Source organism: Leptonychotes weddellii, chromosome 9 (genome assembly GCF_054177405.1).
Source record: "Leptonychotes weddellii isolate Sample4059 chromosome 9, ASM5417740v2, whole genome shotgun sequence".
Lineage (NCBI taxonomy): Eukaryota > Metazoa > Chordata > Mammalia > Carnivora > Phocidae > Leptonychotes > Leptonychotes weddellii.
The window spans coordinates 34203304-34219824 of NC_138377.1; the positions used below are offsets into that span (position 1 = coordinate 34203304).

Genomic DNA, 16521 nt, shown 5'->3' on the forward strand with positions numbered 1-16521 from the left:
GCTGCTAAGAAAGAAAGCTGCATGGGCAAAAAAACATCTTAGTGAGAAATAAACCTATCCTATGCAGACTCACTGACACTTAGGGTTGTTTATTATAACAAGTAGCATTAATTACTTCAACTAATACAATTTGCAAAAATGGTAAAAATAGATTTTCCCTGAAACATCTAGAGACTTTGTTTGTTTGTTTGTTTGTGGGATGTCAGTGACGTTTTTACTGTTATGGAGGTCTGACCATAATAGCCCTGCCCTTGTATTTCTAGCTTGCTGCATCAGAACCTTGTAAGCCTGTTCACACTGAGTATACACAGAGGGGCCAGGACTCCAGACAAAAGCCTCTCTGATGAACAATTACCTACCCTCTTGTACAGGAATACCTATATTTTGCCTTCTCAGAATCCTCTTCAGATGCAATTTAGTTATTTCAGGTGATCTTTATGTATATATAGCTCCTTACTTACCCAATATTCGCCACTCTAACATTTGAGTTGAACTATGTTGATTCATGCATGTGTTCAACATAAAAGCCTCGAGCATCCTAAAACCAAAGTAAATGATAGGGGTCATAAATGTAACACTCATCGTTCTAATCTATATGTCTGCAGTTGGCATGGTTTTGGAGTTAATGGTCTCTGTATATACTAAATTAAGCAATATCATTCAGACCCATAAAATTTGCATGTTGATGCTGCAAAACTGTATCTTTTTTTAGCATAAAAAATTTCACACGTATACATATAAGCCATCTGCTTAAACTTTATTGATAAAACCAGTAGCAGCAGTTTTACAAAATTAGAATGATTTTCAGTTTTGAACTATCGTGAGTTCAGTTGCAGCAGACATTTTGTACAAACTGGGACTAATACTTCTTCTATGTTTCTGCTTTAAACAAAAAGCAACTTGAATGTATCCTCATGCATTTAAATATCTAATACAGAAATAGTTTTTAGGCTGCATAAAATATGCTTCCAACATCACTGTGAAGACAGAACATCTGCTTGAAGCATTATTTGTACAAGAGAAACAGTAATTCTTCTAATCACAAACCTATTCTCTAGCACAGGTAAACAATTTTATATTTTCTAACATATTTTCAAGGGTGTTTCTATCCCGAGAGTACGGACATTATTAAAAATTTCCCTGGCTTGCCCAGTTCGAACACAAGATGTAACAGTACAGCGGTCATACATTAAAACCACTGTTACGAAATCTTGAACATTATAAAAGGTAGACAGGTATTCTAGTTTTTAAGGTTAACAAAAAAATTTCCAAACCTCTTCCTATACACTAATTATTCATCAATAGAAGTAATTTTAGAAATGGGTGGATGATTACATTCTATGGCTGTTTGTTTTGGTAACGGCTGGAGATACATTCATGCTTCGTAAATAGAAGACACTGTAAGTCAGTAAGTCACACTGTGAGGAACACAGGGACACCTACATGGAATGTTCTGAAGATTTCAGGAGTTTCTCACATGAGAGTTCAACCCCTTGGAGGAGAAAATACTTTTTGTTTCTCTCTTGAACTTCTGGACCACCCAGGGATTGCTTCTCTGCTGGAAAACTCTGGAGGAGAAAATCTGACAGCAGTCAGATCTAGAAATGCCCATGAAGTGATGGGACAGGTTTGGAGCAGCTCCTACCGTACACTAACAAGTCTGCCCTGGAACAATGAATTTGCCCACGGAAGCCTTCTTGTGACTTAGAAATCTAAAGGAAGACCAGATTTTAAGCCACGTTATGCTAAATTGTCCCCGCAAGCGAAATCCATAAAGTCTTGACCACCATTCACAACCACCAAAAATTCAGGACCCTCAATTCCATATAACAAATTGAAGTAAACACAAGATAGAAAAGGTACAGGCTAACAATATTAATACATCCCCAGCATCCAGCTGTGAGTTGAACAGAAATACAAAGTACACTCCCTGCTGAGAACAGTGTGCTCTATGTAGGGTAAAATCTTCCCAAAATAGTTACATATGTTCAAAATGAATGAATCATTCACATTTACTTTTTTTTGCATGCAAGTTCTTCAAGGACACCCATCAAAAGTTGGGATTTAAAGGAAAACCAATAAAATATTTTAAAACAACAGAGTTGCACACAGTATGCATATGGTGAAACATAAATGTGTGAATGTGAACAACTGTTTTGGATGCCATATGAAGACCAAAAAAAAAATCGAGAGTCAGATTTATCTTGCACTGTGAACACCAAATATTGCTATGAAATCTTGGATGTACCTTGAAAAAAATTTTTTTTAAATCCTTACTTTTTTTTCCCTGGGAGATGATAAATGGTATTTAGGAAGAAAATGATTATGTGGGTGAGGAAAGTCACTTGGGAGGGGAAAGCTGGAGAAGTCTAATTCTCCAAGAGAAATATAATAACGTAGATTGAAGGACTTTTTTTGGTGGTGGAAGCATCTTTCCAAATACTGTATTCAAATTCCGTTTTGTGAAAAAAAAAAAATGCTATCCAACTTAATACTTTCCCTGTACTCAAAGTTAAATTGTTCTAAAGAAGAAAGGTCTGTGTTCAACTCAAAGATTGGCAAGCCTGCCGAAAAGATGGATTTGCAATTTGTTCTGTGGTCAGCGTGTCTGAACAAAAGAATTCGAGCCTAATACTTTATTTCTAGCTTCTCAGAGGCAGAACAGCTGAAGACCGTTCCGACTGTAACTTTTAGTCAAATAACTGACACTCTATGAATATAGCTCGATGATTGGCAGAGATCTAGAAGTGTCAACTACTTTGATATATTAACATAAAAAAAGAATTGATTTAACCTTAAAATAAAAAATAAGAAAATATCTCACAGCCTTCAAAACCTCTCAACTCTGCAAAGTGTATTTCCATCTATTACCTGATCACGCCTGTGGCCCTCGTCTGTAGTGGGGACTCTGAGTGTTTGTGATATTAATGAAGGAATGAATGAATCTCATTCTTATCACAACGTGGTGAAAACAAGTAAAAAGAGTATTACTATTCCCGGCTGACAGATGCAAAATTGAAGGCTTAGAGAACTTGTGACTTGACATTCATTTTAGAGCTCATTAAGGGAAGACTTGGTATAGAACATAGGCCTCGTTAATTTTAATCTAATCCAATATTCTTTCCGCAACCACTTTCATCTCCACAACAATGCCTGGTTCCACAGGTTGTTGCAGCTACAAAGCAAAGGGCAGTCAGTGCACATGAAAATGTCAGAATGTTTCCTAGATATTGATCATCAGTCAGGTCTTCCCATTCACCCAGTGTGATTATCAGTGTTATCATTCCATTATTCACCACTTGTCCATTCAGCCTATACATTTTCATGGGTCATCCTTCTATCCATAATGCAGAGCTCCTGCATGATCCAGATGCTTACGTACCACTTGCAGCTAATTTACACAATTGACTATGACGGTACAATCACGAAGCTTCCTTTCTCTTGGCAGCAGTGGCAAATGTAAAGTCATATACACTAGTAACAGAAGGTGGTTTTCTGTCATGAATCAGTAATAATGTAATTAGCACTTTTTATCAATGTATATTTAAATCAGTGCTCAACAACAGAGAATACCACAGAGTCGCTAAATTTGGGGATCGTATCCTCATTGCCTTCAGAACTTTCTCTGCTTAGATGCCAATTGTGAAATTACATAATGTTTTCCATGAATCTTCTCCTCAAAGGTGAATCAAGCCTAATACCACATAGGTGAGATTCATGCCAGATTAGAAATTGCTACGTGTCAGTGGATGCATCATACGGATTAATCCATCCAGTTTTCTTGAGAACATGCACATTAACAAAATGTACAATAGCAATCAGAACTAAAAAGTAAATAATGAACAGACCAGTACCTCCAGACAATGGGATATTATTATTCAGCGCTAAAAAGAAATGAACTATGAAGCCGTGAAAAGACAGGAAGGAAACTTAAATGCATATCACTACATGAAAGCAGCCAATCTAAAAAGACTGCATACTGTATGAGTCCAACCATATGACATTCTGGAAAAAGCAAAGCTAAGGAGACAGTAAAATGATCACTGGTTGCCAAAAGTTAGGGAGGAGGGATGAATAGGCAGAGCACAGAAAAATTTTAAGGTAATGGAACACCAGGAGTGAACCTTAATGTAAAATATGGAATTTGGTGGTAATGATGTGCCACTGTAGGCTCGTCACAGTAACAGATGTACCCACTCCTGTGGGGTATGCCCATCGCGGGGGACACTGGGCAGGGATGGGGCAGAGTGTGCACAGGAACTCTGGTTTCCACTCAAGTTTGCTATAAACCTAAAATTGCTCAAAAAAAGCTTATTAACTTTTTTAAAAAGCAAGTAGATCACAAAGACCATTATGCTTTTTTCCATGGAAATAGAGGTCAGACCTTATTTCAAAATATTATTATAGAAATGTCTTGGTCACACCCAAGTATACAAATACTAACTTCTTATTCACAAACTTAAAATAATAGAATCTGTAATGAAATTAAAATTTTAAATTCTGGAAAACATTTTGTATTTCATAGTAACAAACTTTAAGTTACACCTGCCTTAGTATGGTGGCATAATAAAAGACAACAATATAATTTGGTGTAGTTGTGAATTAATAAAGATTATCACGGCCCACGGGGAAATGGCAAAATTAGTAAGCTTTGCTTAAGGTGCCAACTATAAGGGACTTGACAAACTCTTAAGAGAGAGGTGTGGCCCCAGAATGTGAACATAGTACACAGAATAGCTTCCATGGAAATACAGTCCTTTAGTGTATGTACTCCTCACCAATCAGAGTTTTTAGTGGCAGCCTTTTAATATCTTTTCCCCAAAATCAAGGTCTTCATCAAGTAAGAGATGTAAACTTTTTTATTATGGACCATCACGGGGCAACACTAAGACTTTCTTCAGTAAGAATTTTTAGGCCATCAAAGATTCTGACCTGGAATCATGGATTGAGACATATATAGGTGATATTTAAGGTAAGTTTCTATGATGTTAAAAATTATAAGCAATAAATCTACTGGAAAAACTCCTACTTCGTCTCCTGTTATAAAATTGAAATTAAGAGATTGTTGGAGACTGGTTCATCTGCCAAGGAAGGGACACTCCCAATGTTGACCTTTACCCATTTTATAGGGATGTCCCAAGTGTGTTTAGTGTATAATATCTAAGACAAATGTTAATCAAAAGAACCAGATCGGTAAGGAGGGATCTTTGTTTCATACCCTTACCCCTTTATCTGGCAGCTACTCTTTCCAGTTCACTCTTTCAAAAAGTAAAAGGTAGCAAAACATGGAGCTATTAAAACATGGAGCTTCTAAGAACCGTGTCACATTTGTTTGTACAGACCTAGCATTCCAGGCTCTGACCTGCTTACAGCTTTATAAAAGGTATTCAATGTTCAATTATAAAAGTGAAAAATACTAAATATCCAACTTCCATTTCAAGCTATAACTTATTTCATCACTGGAATGGAATGCTGCATTTCCTCTCTCAGATGTAAAACACATCCATTTATTTTGAAGGGAAGCATAGCCTGATAAACAGGACATTTATTTCTTAATCAGAGGCAGAGTAATAACCTCCATTTTCCTTAAACCTTCTCCTTTTCAACAGGGAGTAAAGAAGTCATTGCAGAAATACATTTGACAGAAATTAAAGGCCATAAAAGATCTTATTGTTTACCTAGCTTTAAAAAATGGAGTATTTAGAAATAAAACAATTGAACTCAAACCATTCTCCAGCCCCTAGTCCAGAGCCTGGGATAAATATACTCAGTATCTTTTGAATGAATAAATTTTGTATTAAAAAAAACAGTAAGTAGATACTTTGAGGGGAAAATGAAGTACACAAAAATAATGCATAAATATGGCAGTACCAATGGGCAGGCAGCCTTCTCACCACCCTCAAAGTAGAGTTGGTAGGTAGCATTGTTGCTCAAAGGCGTGAAGTAAAAACTCCCATGGAGACAGCTTAAGGCAGCATCAGTAAGCAAGGGAGAGCAGGTAGCAACATTCAGGGGTGGTTTATTCTAGGAATGTCCACAGGGCTCCATGACTGCTTCTGAGTTTGTTCTAGAAAGCCTCAAGCTGTTTTACAGTTTCCACAGTGGCTATAAATACAGCGGATTATTGTCTGTGTCTAGGATACTGCTTTGAGACCCAGGGGAAACAAAAACACCATAGGAGAGGAAACTCACCCAGAGCCTGCAGGCATCTCCAAAGTCACCTAAACAAAGCCCAAACAGCAACTCCCCAGAGAAGACCTTCTATGATGCAGAGAAAAATCAGTGTGGAAACAATGTCCAAAGGGGAAGAGGACAGGGCTAGAGTGTTGTTATTGTTGATTCTATTTGGAGGTTACATACAAAATATTAGACTTAGAAGGAACTTTAAAAAGGCTATCTTCCTGGCTGCCCTCTTGTTCTCCTTTAGACAGAACCCACACTCCACACAGAGATTTCTATCTTAAAAGCCTTCCAAAGATGATCCTGTGCTCTCCCTGGATGATTCCCCCTCCAGCGTGACTAAGGCCCACTCCAGGTCCCAGCTTCTTAGACGCTCTCTCCAATACGTTCAGTAAATACATCTCACCTCCTTCCAACAATAACCCATAACAAGGAACTCTGCTTTTTATGGCACATGATTGGATCAACTGAACAACTGTTGATAAACATTGTTTTTATCATGATGACTAAGTGCTTCAACTGCTTCAATGTGTAATCACACCACTCCAAAAAGTTGGAAAAAAAAAAAAAAGATTTTAAGTCCTGTACTATCCCAAATAGCCTGGTGCTACACCCAAGAAAATCCAATGAAACACATCTTGAATTAATGCAAAACAACCATCATATCCTTCTCATGTCTAAGTTAAACTCTTGTGACTTGATTTAAATGGAAGCTCTCTGTCCATGTGACCAAGAAGAGAAGGAACACATTGTCCCCTCAGTAAGAGCTCTTCACATTCTGGATAACTCTTCCTAGAAATCACTCTACAGCCTTTGAACTCCCATCTGCCCCCTTTAACTTCCCTACACGCTGAATTATTCCCAACAAAACCCCCTAAGCTAAGTGATTCTTCTCAAGTTTCCCCGTTTCTCCTTAATCAGAAATCCTAGAACCGGAGTCAGCACTGTGGCAATCTAGCAATGTTGGGAATGTAGGCTCATACTTCCCCATCCCAGAATCACATTTGGTTTAAAATGGCAAGTAGTGCATGACTGGTACTTGGCACTTGGTTACCCTAAACTTGAGGTGGTTTATTCCTGACCACTTCTGCAGATCAAATGTCCACAAAAGTTCCTCTAAATTCTCAGGAAACTCTCCTTTTTACTCATGGTCTGAACACTTGAGAGCAACTCAACGTGCGTTCTATTACATCAAGTCACTCTCTAAAACCCTCTTCAAAAAAGAGATAGTATGAACTCTAAACGAATTCCTTTCATTGTGATCTCCTAAGGGAAAGAGTGATAAATAATTGGTCCTGAAAAGAACTTTTCAGTTAAACAGTTAGATGAGTTTTGATAGCTGCATTAGGTCAGTTTTAAAAATTTGCCTGTGAAGATATAATATGGATGTATAGCATAGGCTAAAAAACTGTCCATTTTTAAATGAGTATCAGCAAATTGCCACACCATGTTTTTCCTTTTTCATACCAAAATTGAAATAGGTACTCAAGCTGTCACCTTACCAACTCTTTGGATGGGTATATGGTGCTCTGTCCAGGTCTGAATTGTAGAGAAGAGCTGAGGTTGAAGGGAGTCTTGTGTCTGATTTAGCAAGATGTGCACACAAGCACCAAGGTTTTGTATTCCCTCCAAACTAAGGGGGTGAAAGACAAAGATCTGGTTATTGTACCTCATTTGGGACTTACTAAGACTCAAAATGCCAGGCTTATCTCTTTTTACTTTACCCTGTAAGACTTCTTTTTCTTTACAAATTTAGACCAGCTTTAGGAGTCTACCCTTTTAAAAGTATCTGAGAATTGTTTATAGCCTTTCTCTAATGTTACTATTACTTCCACTAGACAGAGAAACAAATCTTAAAGGCTTTATTCTTGATTAAGTATGGTTGGGGGTGGGGGGAAATTGAATGCTTATTATATGCCAGGCTCAATGCTGTTATTGTCTTTTAAAAAACCTGATGAGGTAGGTATCACTTCCATTTTGTTGAAGAATCAGGGACACAGACTGGGTAAGTAATTTTCTTAAGGCCATACAGCTAACGGAGTTCCATCCAAAGCCAGGGGAAGACTGCAGCCTTTGCCAACTTCATTGAACTGGATGGGTCTCACTTCCCTCATCATTAAGGATTTGCTGGAATTCCACAAGTTGTGAAAAAATAATAGCTAGTTAACCTGAAATGTCTTTTGGTTTATTATTTTACTCTTCTTGAATATATGCTAGCGGGGGCTGAAGGTATCTAGCAATATTTATTCTTTAATTCTTCTATACACAAGCTCTATGATTTGTTTTTTATAGTTTTGCCTAACTTTCCTTTTTGGAACAAATTAATGATTTTTTTTAAGACAAAATACTTTTGCCATTTCAGGATTATCTATCATTTTTGTTTGTTGTGGATCAAATAGAATAGAATGTGCTCTGGTCACAGTTCCCTTAAAGAGGGGACACTGCATGGGTTTTCTGGCCCTGTTTATTATTAAGGCATGCATCTCCATTTGGTTTTATGTCATCTACAAAAAATCTTCTTCTATCACTTTTCTGATCCTAACATACTGAGTTCTCTGCTGCAACAGGATAGCCGGGCTTTTGGGAGCCCCACAGTTGAATGCTGAACCATCAGTTTCATAAACTCAGTGGCTATTGGAGGAGAACTTTCGCTTAACCTGGTGGTAGTTTCAACCTAAACGATGCGTTACTTGAAAGGAAAAGCATTTTGGTTCTCAGATAAGACCATCTAGTACAACCACGATGTAAAGCACTGAGACTGACTGAGAGGTGACAACAATTTGTAAAATCTCGCGGAAGTTCCTATGCTGCGAAGACAGAGGCTAGGTTCTCACTGCAGCTCCTCACGCTACAGAGGACATCAGTGTTCAAGCTCAGTCCATACTGTCACTGAAGAAGGAGCAGAGGGCCCAGTGCCTAAAGTGAACGACAACGCAGTAGCATACTCTCTTGGCCCCCCTTGCAGTCACAGGATTCTTTCCCGAACTTTGTACAGGTGGATGCCAAGCGTAATCCATCCGACAGCAGTGCAAGTTCTTCTACTGTTAAGGAAGGCAAGACCTCCCTCCCAGCTACGCTACATCAGCAAAAACAGGGTCCCAAACAGCTGTGCATCACACAGGGAGCCAGTGAAGGAGAGAGAAGCAAGAGCAGATGCCTGGCTGCCTGGTGAATGGCCCATTTACAAATTCAACAATAGTCAGAGGGGAGCAGGGAGCACAAGAGCCACCACCGTGATTGGTGAAACCAGCACTTCTCAACTCAGTGTAAATTAATGCCCTGAAAGAAGACACACTATAAAGCAGATTTCCATAAACCCAGTGCATCATTTACCCTCTGTAGTATTATGTCAAAAGCACTGTTTTCAGGAAAAATCACGGAAGGAACTACTCATGCAACAAATACTGTGCTTCTTCAGTTTCAAATGTCTCTGTGAGATGTTAATTATTAGCTAGACCAAATAGGCAAAAGGAGCTTTTTCCACCGTGGAACCAACTAATTATCTTTCATAACTGTTAAAAGGCAAATGTAGCTGTAAGGGCTCTAGTGAAAAGAAAAACATGCTGAGTGCATTGTGTCTAGACTTTGCCAGGCAAATAAGGGAGTTGAAATGTACAAAATCAAAAGATCTTACTAAACCAGAATTTCAAATCAATGTAAAAAAAAAATCCAGCCTCATATTTTAATGTATCTTGTCATTAGCATTTTATATTTATACAGTCAGCTTTAGACTTCTGTATATTCAAGATGTACATGCATCCTACGTGGTGAATAGCATCAACATAGTAAAATTACAAAAATTAAAAATGCTTTTCAGGCATCTCGTTCCTTAAAACGCTGCACATTCCTGTAACAGCCTCATAGGCAGGCTATTGGAAAAGAGATCACACCCACAAGGATAGCTTCACCATACCAGTAGAAAACCCTAAAAATGGGTGGGTCAAGGCAGCAGAAAACGAAGCATAGGTGATGATTTGGCACCATAAGACAAGGGATGCAGCAAAACATAGAGCAGGAAAATATAAGGGGGGAAAATCCAGGACGGTCAGTACAATATATGCAGGTTTTTTTTCAAATGTAAATTTTAAAGTGAATGCTGCTTTTATGTTACTGCATAAAGGAAAGCATAACAAGGCTGCTTCACTTCCCTTTAAACACAAGCGCGGAAAGAGAGTGAGGGATGTGAAAAGCCAATTCTCTGTGCCACTACTTAGTCAATTGCACTCAGTCCTACTCGATGACACAGCCACACTGCAAAGACCACTCAGCAGTTAATGGATATAATGTTGGAAAAGCACTTTGAGGTTTCCAAAGAAAGGTAGGGTAAAAACCCAAAGGAGCATGGTTTTATTACTTCTTCCCAATAACTGAGCAGTGTTACAGATGAAACTCCCATGACCTAAAAAGAAATTAAGATATTAATTTATTTTGCTAATTCTGATTCTTCCATATGAAATCACTTCTTTCACAAATGGGTACTTGAAATCACAGAAGAATTATCTGTGCCCTAGTCTCTTCTTGTCAGGATAACCATTACACACTGCACGGTAAGGAATAAGTATGTTCTTCAAGTGTTACAGCCTACGTCTACAATCTGTCAAATGTAGAGCTGAGGAGGAGTTCTGTGTTTCTAACTGTATACATCCATCACTAGCTCCCACTCTTCCCACAGACAGCAATAAGTCAACAATGAAACATAAAAGCTAAAAATAAGTGACTGAGCAATTGCTCAGAAGAGCTGAACATTAGGCGCGGTGTTACATGGACACACATTCCTCCCCCTCCCTTTTTTTTTTTACTGACAATTTCAGGTAATTAAAATTAAGGACTCACATATAACCAAAGGAAAATAAACATGCACTGCACAAATATGTAAAAGTCAGTCAGAGATACAATTTCATGCTTATCACCGGACAAGATGAGTGTTATGAATGGCACATGCCCAGAATGCAAGTAGTGACTAATAGACGCTGCTGCAAATGCCACGGAAAATGACAATTATAGGCACTTCAAATGCTCAAAACAAACAAACAAACAAACAAAAAAAACAAAACAAAACTCGGTGTCATTTCACACAGGCTGAAAATATTTCTTCATTCACAGGTATCATAACATGTTCATTTCTAAGAGTCAATTAAATCAACATTTATTAAGGACACATTATATACAATTTACTATGCTCTAATGAGGGAAAATAACTGCATAAAAAAGAATAAGGTTTGCATGCAGGTGTGCATTCAAAATATATGTATGTGTATATATCATTGAATATAGAAAAAGTATAATCTAAAGGAGAATACTTGATTCAGAAAATCAACAAATCCATGACTTAAATACGGGTTTTTTGTTTTGTTTTGTTTTCTTCTCATTCTGTAAGAATTTATTAGGTGAGAAAATAGCATAAAAACCTTGAAAATTACAAGTTGGAAATCTTACATATTAAAAGGAAACAAGATGTCTTTCAACAGTGTTTTTGAACTCTGTTTTACCTTCAAAATGATTCACCTAACCAAATCTCATAGGAAACCACAATATATAAGTGAGATAAAGAAAGGTATTTAATGAACACAAATTTGTTTTATAAGTATGAGTTTATAACATTTATTTTTTAAGTAAATAAATGAGTTTTCTTCACAGAGAGAAAAATGTAAAATAGGGGATTCTGGATGACAGTTACACTCTCTTATGAGCCTTGGCATCCGATTCGTTTCTGTAGTGGGGGGGTTTTGGCACCATATTAACAAAATTCTGATTCATACACATACCTGGTTACAAATAGTGAAATTTAACAGCTCCCTTGCGATCTCAGGTTACTCTTCAAGCAAACAGAGACAGCAAGAGATGCTTCATTCCTCAGGTTGAACCCAGACTCAATGATCTATTAACACAAAATAACTCATCATCACTGTTCTCAACTGTGGTTAACTTGCCATAAAGTACACTTGACCGTGTATGTGTTTTTTTAAATTATAATATCTGAATCCAAATCAAACCTTTGAGATACCCAAAGATCCTGCCCAGAATGTCCCAGAGGTTAGTAGACTCTAATACCTATTTGTAAGCCTGTCTTTAAAACGCCTACCAGCATGTGCTGAGTTGGTATCAGTGGCCAAAACATTGGTGGCCAGGGCAGATGTCACATGCAAATGCCTGCTGGCAAAACTAAGATTCAAGCAAGGTGTGCCATCTGCAGATTTGCTGGCCTTTGGTTTCCTTCATTTCCTCCCAATGGTCTTGTTCCTCTTCTCCGCTACTGTTTTGGCCCAGAGCAATCCAACCAATCATCTCTTTACGCTTCATAGTACGCCTGTTATAAACGGAAATCATCAGTGTGACATCAGAGAGCTGAAAGAGGGCCACCTGGAAAGCAAAGGTCTCCTTGTAGACTGGATTGGGCTGACCACGTCGAATGGACGTCTTACAGCGGGACATCTCTTGACCCACAGAATCGAGAAGAAAGAGCTTTCCGTATGTATCTAAGGAAAAAAACAACAGAAATGAGAAAACATCAGAGCTTACTGTGTTGCTAGTTTTGTTGTAATATTTACATGGGATCCAAACTTTTCCTTTTTAACATACTGAGCAGCATCCTTAGGCCTGGTATTTGCAGTAGGACTAACATATTTTCCATGAATTATTAAGGAAAGGGATTATTACCTTCAATGGTTAATGTTTCATGCAGCCCACTATGGGCACCTTGCTGACGTTCATTAGAAGCTCTATACATACAGAGGTGTATACATGCATAAGCATGTGTGCAATGGTGTGTGTGGACATGCGTGGTTCTTCAGCCACATTTTATTTATGTAACAAGATAAATATATACATTTTGTTCTATGTGTATTTTTCTTTTCATAATCAAAATACTGTTTTAGGCCTAGATTAAAGAGTATCTTCTCTTCTCACTCTCCACATATTCTTTGGACCATATTATCCACTCAATGACAAGTACCAAACCTTTAACTCTGGCCTAGACTTCTCGTCCAAGCTCAAGATCCAGCTCAATACATTTTTTCCCGTGGACATCCTGCACATGTCTCACTCTTCATGTCCCCAACACTTAAAACTTGCTGCTCCAGTATTCCCCATCTCTCTGCAAACAGTAGTGTCATCCACTCAATTTATCCACATCAGGAGTCAGGACGACATTTTTGACAAGACTGGCTCCTCACTCCTAGTCGGGCCAATCAATCACCAAGTTCTGTTGAGTCCATGTCCTAAATAGCTCCCAACTCCACCCACTTCTTTCCATCCCTGAGGCCACTGAACTCCGTGCACAGCAATCTCCAGTCACTAGCCTCTCTCACTTGCATTACGGCAGGTCTCCTCACCCATCTCCCATCACCAGGCTGCCCAATCCCACAGTCAGAGGGAGCTCTGTAAAATGCAAATCTGTTTATGTCACTCTCACTAATAGACAAAGACGAAACCTTCAGTACTGCCCATTAATCTCAGGGCAAAAATGAAATTTCTTGGTATAGATGACATACTCTGATCCTTTTACCTTGCCGTTTCACTGGGCACCCCTGCTTCCTTTATATGCTGCGTTCCTTCTATACTGACCTCCCTTCATCCCTCCAACCCACCCTTCTCTTTCTCTTTCACTTCTGCACAAACTGTGCATGCTCTGAAACCACGAGTGATAACCACCTTCCCTTGGTTTCTATTCATTAGTTCAGTCTGGTTGTGGCTTTATGCAGGAATTTTTGCTGACCACTTGCTCCTGTTCCGACCAGCTCAGATTCAGATAACCCTTCCGTGGGCTCCATCAAAATCTAGCTTCAGGTTATCCCAGGACTTTGCTGCCTGCTTACTCATCTGCAAGGCTGTCAGTCTGAAGGAGGAATTGCCTGTGTACATCTGTACCCCTGGTTCCTGGCCTAGTGTCCAACACATGGTAGACATTCAATATATATTAAACATTTTGTAACGAACGTGCATGACCCTCCAGCAGGCTTGACTTCCTTTTTTCTTTTGGTCTTGGGTTTTCAAACTTGCAAAATGAAGATAAACCCCTTGGTTTTATCACCCTTGCACTGGAATGCTATAAAATGAGATTAGCCTCATACGTTTAGCAGTTTATAGAAAGGAAAAAAATTATCCAAATTTTATTAACGTAATCTACTACTGCTGCTAAAATTCCTGAATAGATAATTGCAAAGAAAATTATCCCCAAAGGCAATTATATTTTATTAGAATCACTCAATTCATCAATTTCTTGACCCTCTCTTAATGACAATATTTACCACTACCTTATGTGTGTCTTAGCCTTTAAAAAAGAAAATCTAAGTGCTAGGACATTTCGCAGATTCTATCATTCTGTATATTCTGTTCAATGCAGGCTGAAAGCTGATTTGTGTTTACTGCTCACTTTCCCACCTAACGACCAGTCAAACTTTTGAAAGTGTAAATCCAGATCTCTGTAATTTACTGTTCTCTACAAGAGCATTGCAAGACGGGAAACAAATTACAACCTGCAGTTTTCTTTCTATGTTGATCTTTTTCTATTCCGGTTTGATGTGTTATTTTATTCACTTATCTGCTGAGAAACACAAGGTGTGAAATTACACTTCAGGTGTGAAAACACTTCTCTGTCTCAGAAACAGGCCTCTCCACTCTTCAAACTGCTCTTCTGAGAAAGCTGTCAGAAAACCAGCAATAGGGGAGTGAATTTGTGTTTCCACAGCTGTACAGCTCCATGATTCCTGTAGGAGAAGTTCAATCCAGTCCCTGAGCCGCTCTGGCAATTCTTGCCTTGGTTTTGGCAGTGGGAATTGAGTTAATCTTGCAAACAAAAGACCTGCTCATTTCACAAAGTGCAATTTCAATCTTTACCCTGTCACAGATCCCTTTCTAATGACAAGAAAGGCCATTTACTACCAAACTGCCATCACCGAAGCTGAATGATATGCGTATGACAAAAGGGGAAAATAATCATTTGATAAACAATCCAGTCTGAGGGCACCTAACCAAAAGAAGGGAAACGTTGCTGATTGTTCCAGCTCAAAGGGAACCTTTCCTCAGCAGTGATGATGTGTTTACTTTTCAGTGTCCGGAGCCAAGGCTGTGCCCAGGAAAGTCAACCTGTGAGGAACAGTGCAGAGTACACCTGAGGTCTTTTGGGGTTCAGTGACTTATTCCAATGAGTGCCAGCCAGAATGGACGAAGAAAGGACCAAGTAAATATACAACTTCACCGAATTCTGTTTTAATTTTTTGGAATTGATAATATTTGCTACAAAACAATACCAAGCAATATTTTATCTTCTGATGAGGATTCAGGTTGCCCCTCAGTGGCTCTAGTAACTCAAAGCCATCATCAAAAGGTTGAATGGGTCATAATTCCTTGATAGTCCTCGATGCCGCTCTTCTGACCCAGCTGTGGCAGCTGCTTTACCAGTCACTGTCTCCTTCTCCATAAAGGAAGATGCCATGTGTACCAGAAAATAATTATAAGAGTACACAATCCTCAATTTATCATGGCACAAAAGTATGTCATTTGAAACTCAGAAGTCATGTTTCCAAAGAAACAGCACAATACCATAGTGGTTACTTATGGAGCTCATACAAAACACTGCCCATTTGCAGCATGATGTTCTACCAATAGTACTACGGACTCTGCCTTGGGGCAGGACTGGGGCACCATGATTGTCGGGGCAAGGGAAAGGAATTCCATCACTTAACCTCCCCTTCCCTTTTAATTTAGTAATAATTACAGGATATTTTAAACATACATAAAGAGAGTAGAGAACAATATTACACACACCCAAATATCCACCACACAGACTTGTGATATTTAACATTTGTCATATTTACTACTGACCTTTTGCTTTTTGTTTGATTTTTAGGAAACAAAATATTATAATTGAGGATCCTTGGGTATTCCTCCTTGATCCTTTTTGATTTCTTCTCTCACTAAAGGTAATTACTAGCCTGGATTTGGAGTTCATCATTTTCATTGTGTAAGTAGACATAAATAAAGATAGCCAAAATATACTTAACAGAATTTTGCACATTTAAAAGCATTTAGCATTTTACTGTAGGTATTCCTGAAACTTGCCTTTGTTCATTCCACATTAAATTTTTTATATTACCTATATTGATATATACATCTGTGATTCATTTATTTTAACTGCTGTATAGTGTTCTAAACCACAATTCACTTGTCCATTCTCTTAATTAATGGATATTTATTTATAATAACCAAGAATGGAAATGATATCACTGAACATTTTTCTATATTTTGTACTGTACCAAAATTTGATAATTTCTCCAGTATATATCTAGGAGTGGATTGCTGGCTCTTTATAAATTCTAGATACAAAATCTATGTTATATTTAT

At 38.2% G+C, this 16521-nt stretch overlaps 1 protein-coding gene across 1 annotated transcript in view; it reads right to left on the bottom strand.

The window, feature by feature from the left end:
- Nucleotides 1-740: 740 nt before the first annotated feature.
- The window catches only part of SYT16 (synaptotagmin 16), a 234334-nt gene continuing 218553 nt past the window's right edge, over nt 741-16521 (bottom strand). The window contains exon 7 of the mRNA XM_031033765.2: nt 741-12656. Within this exon, the coding sequence (XP_030889625.1) occupies nt 12343-12656 (314 nt within the window). The 3' untranslated portion in view covers nt 741-12342. The remainder of the gene's footprint in view (nt 12657-16521) is intronic.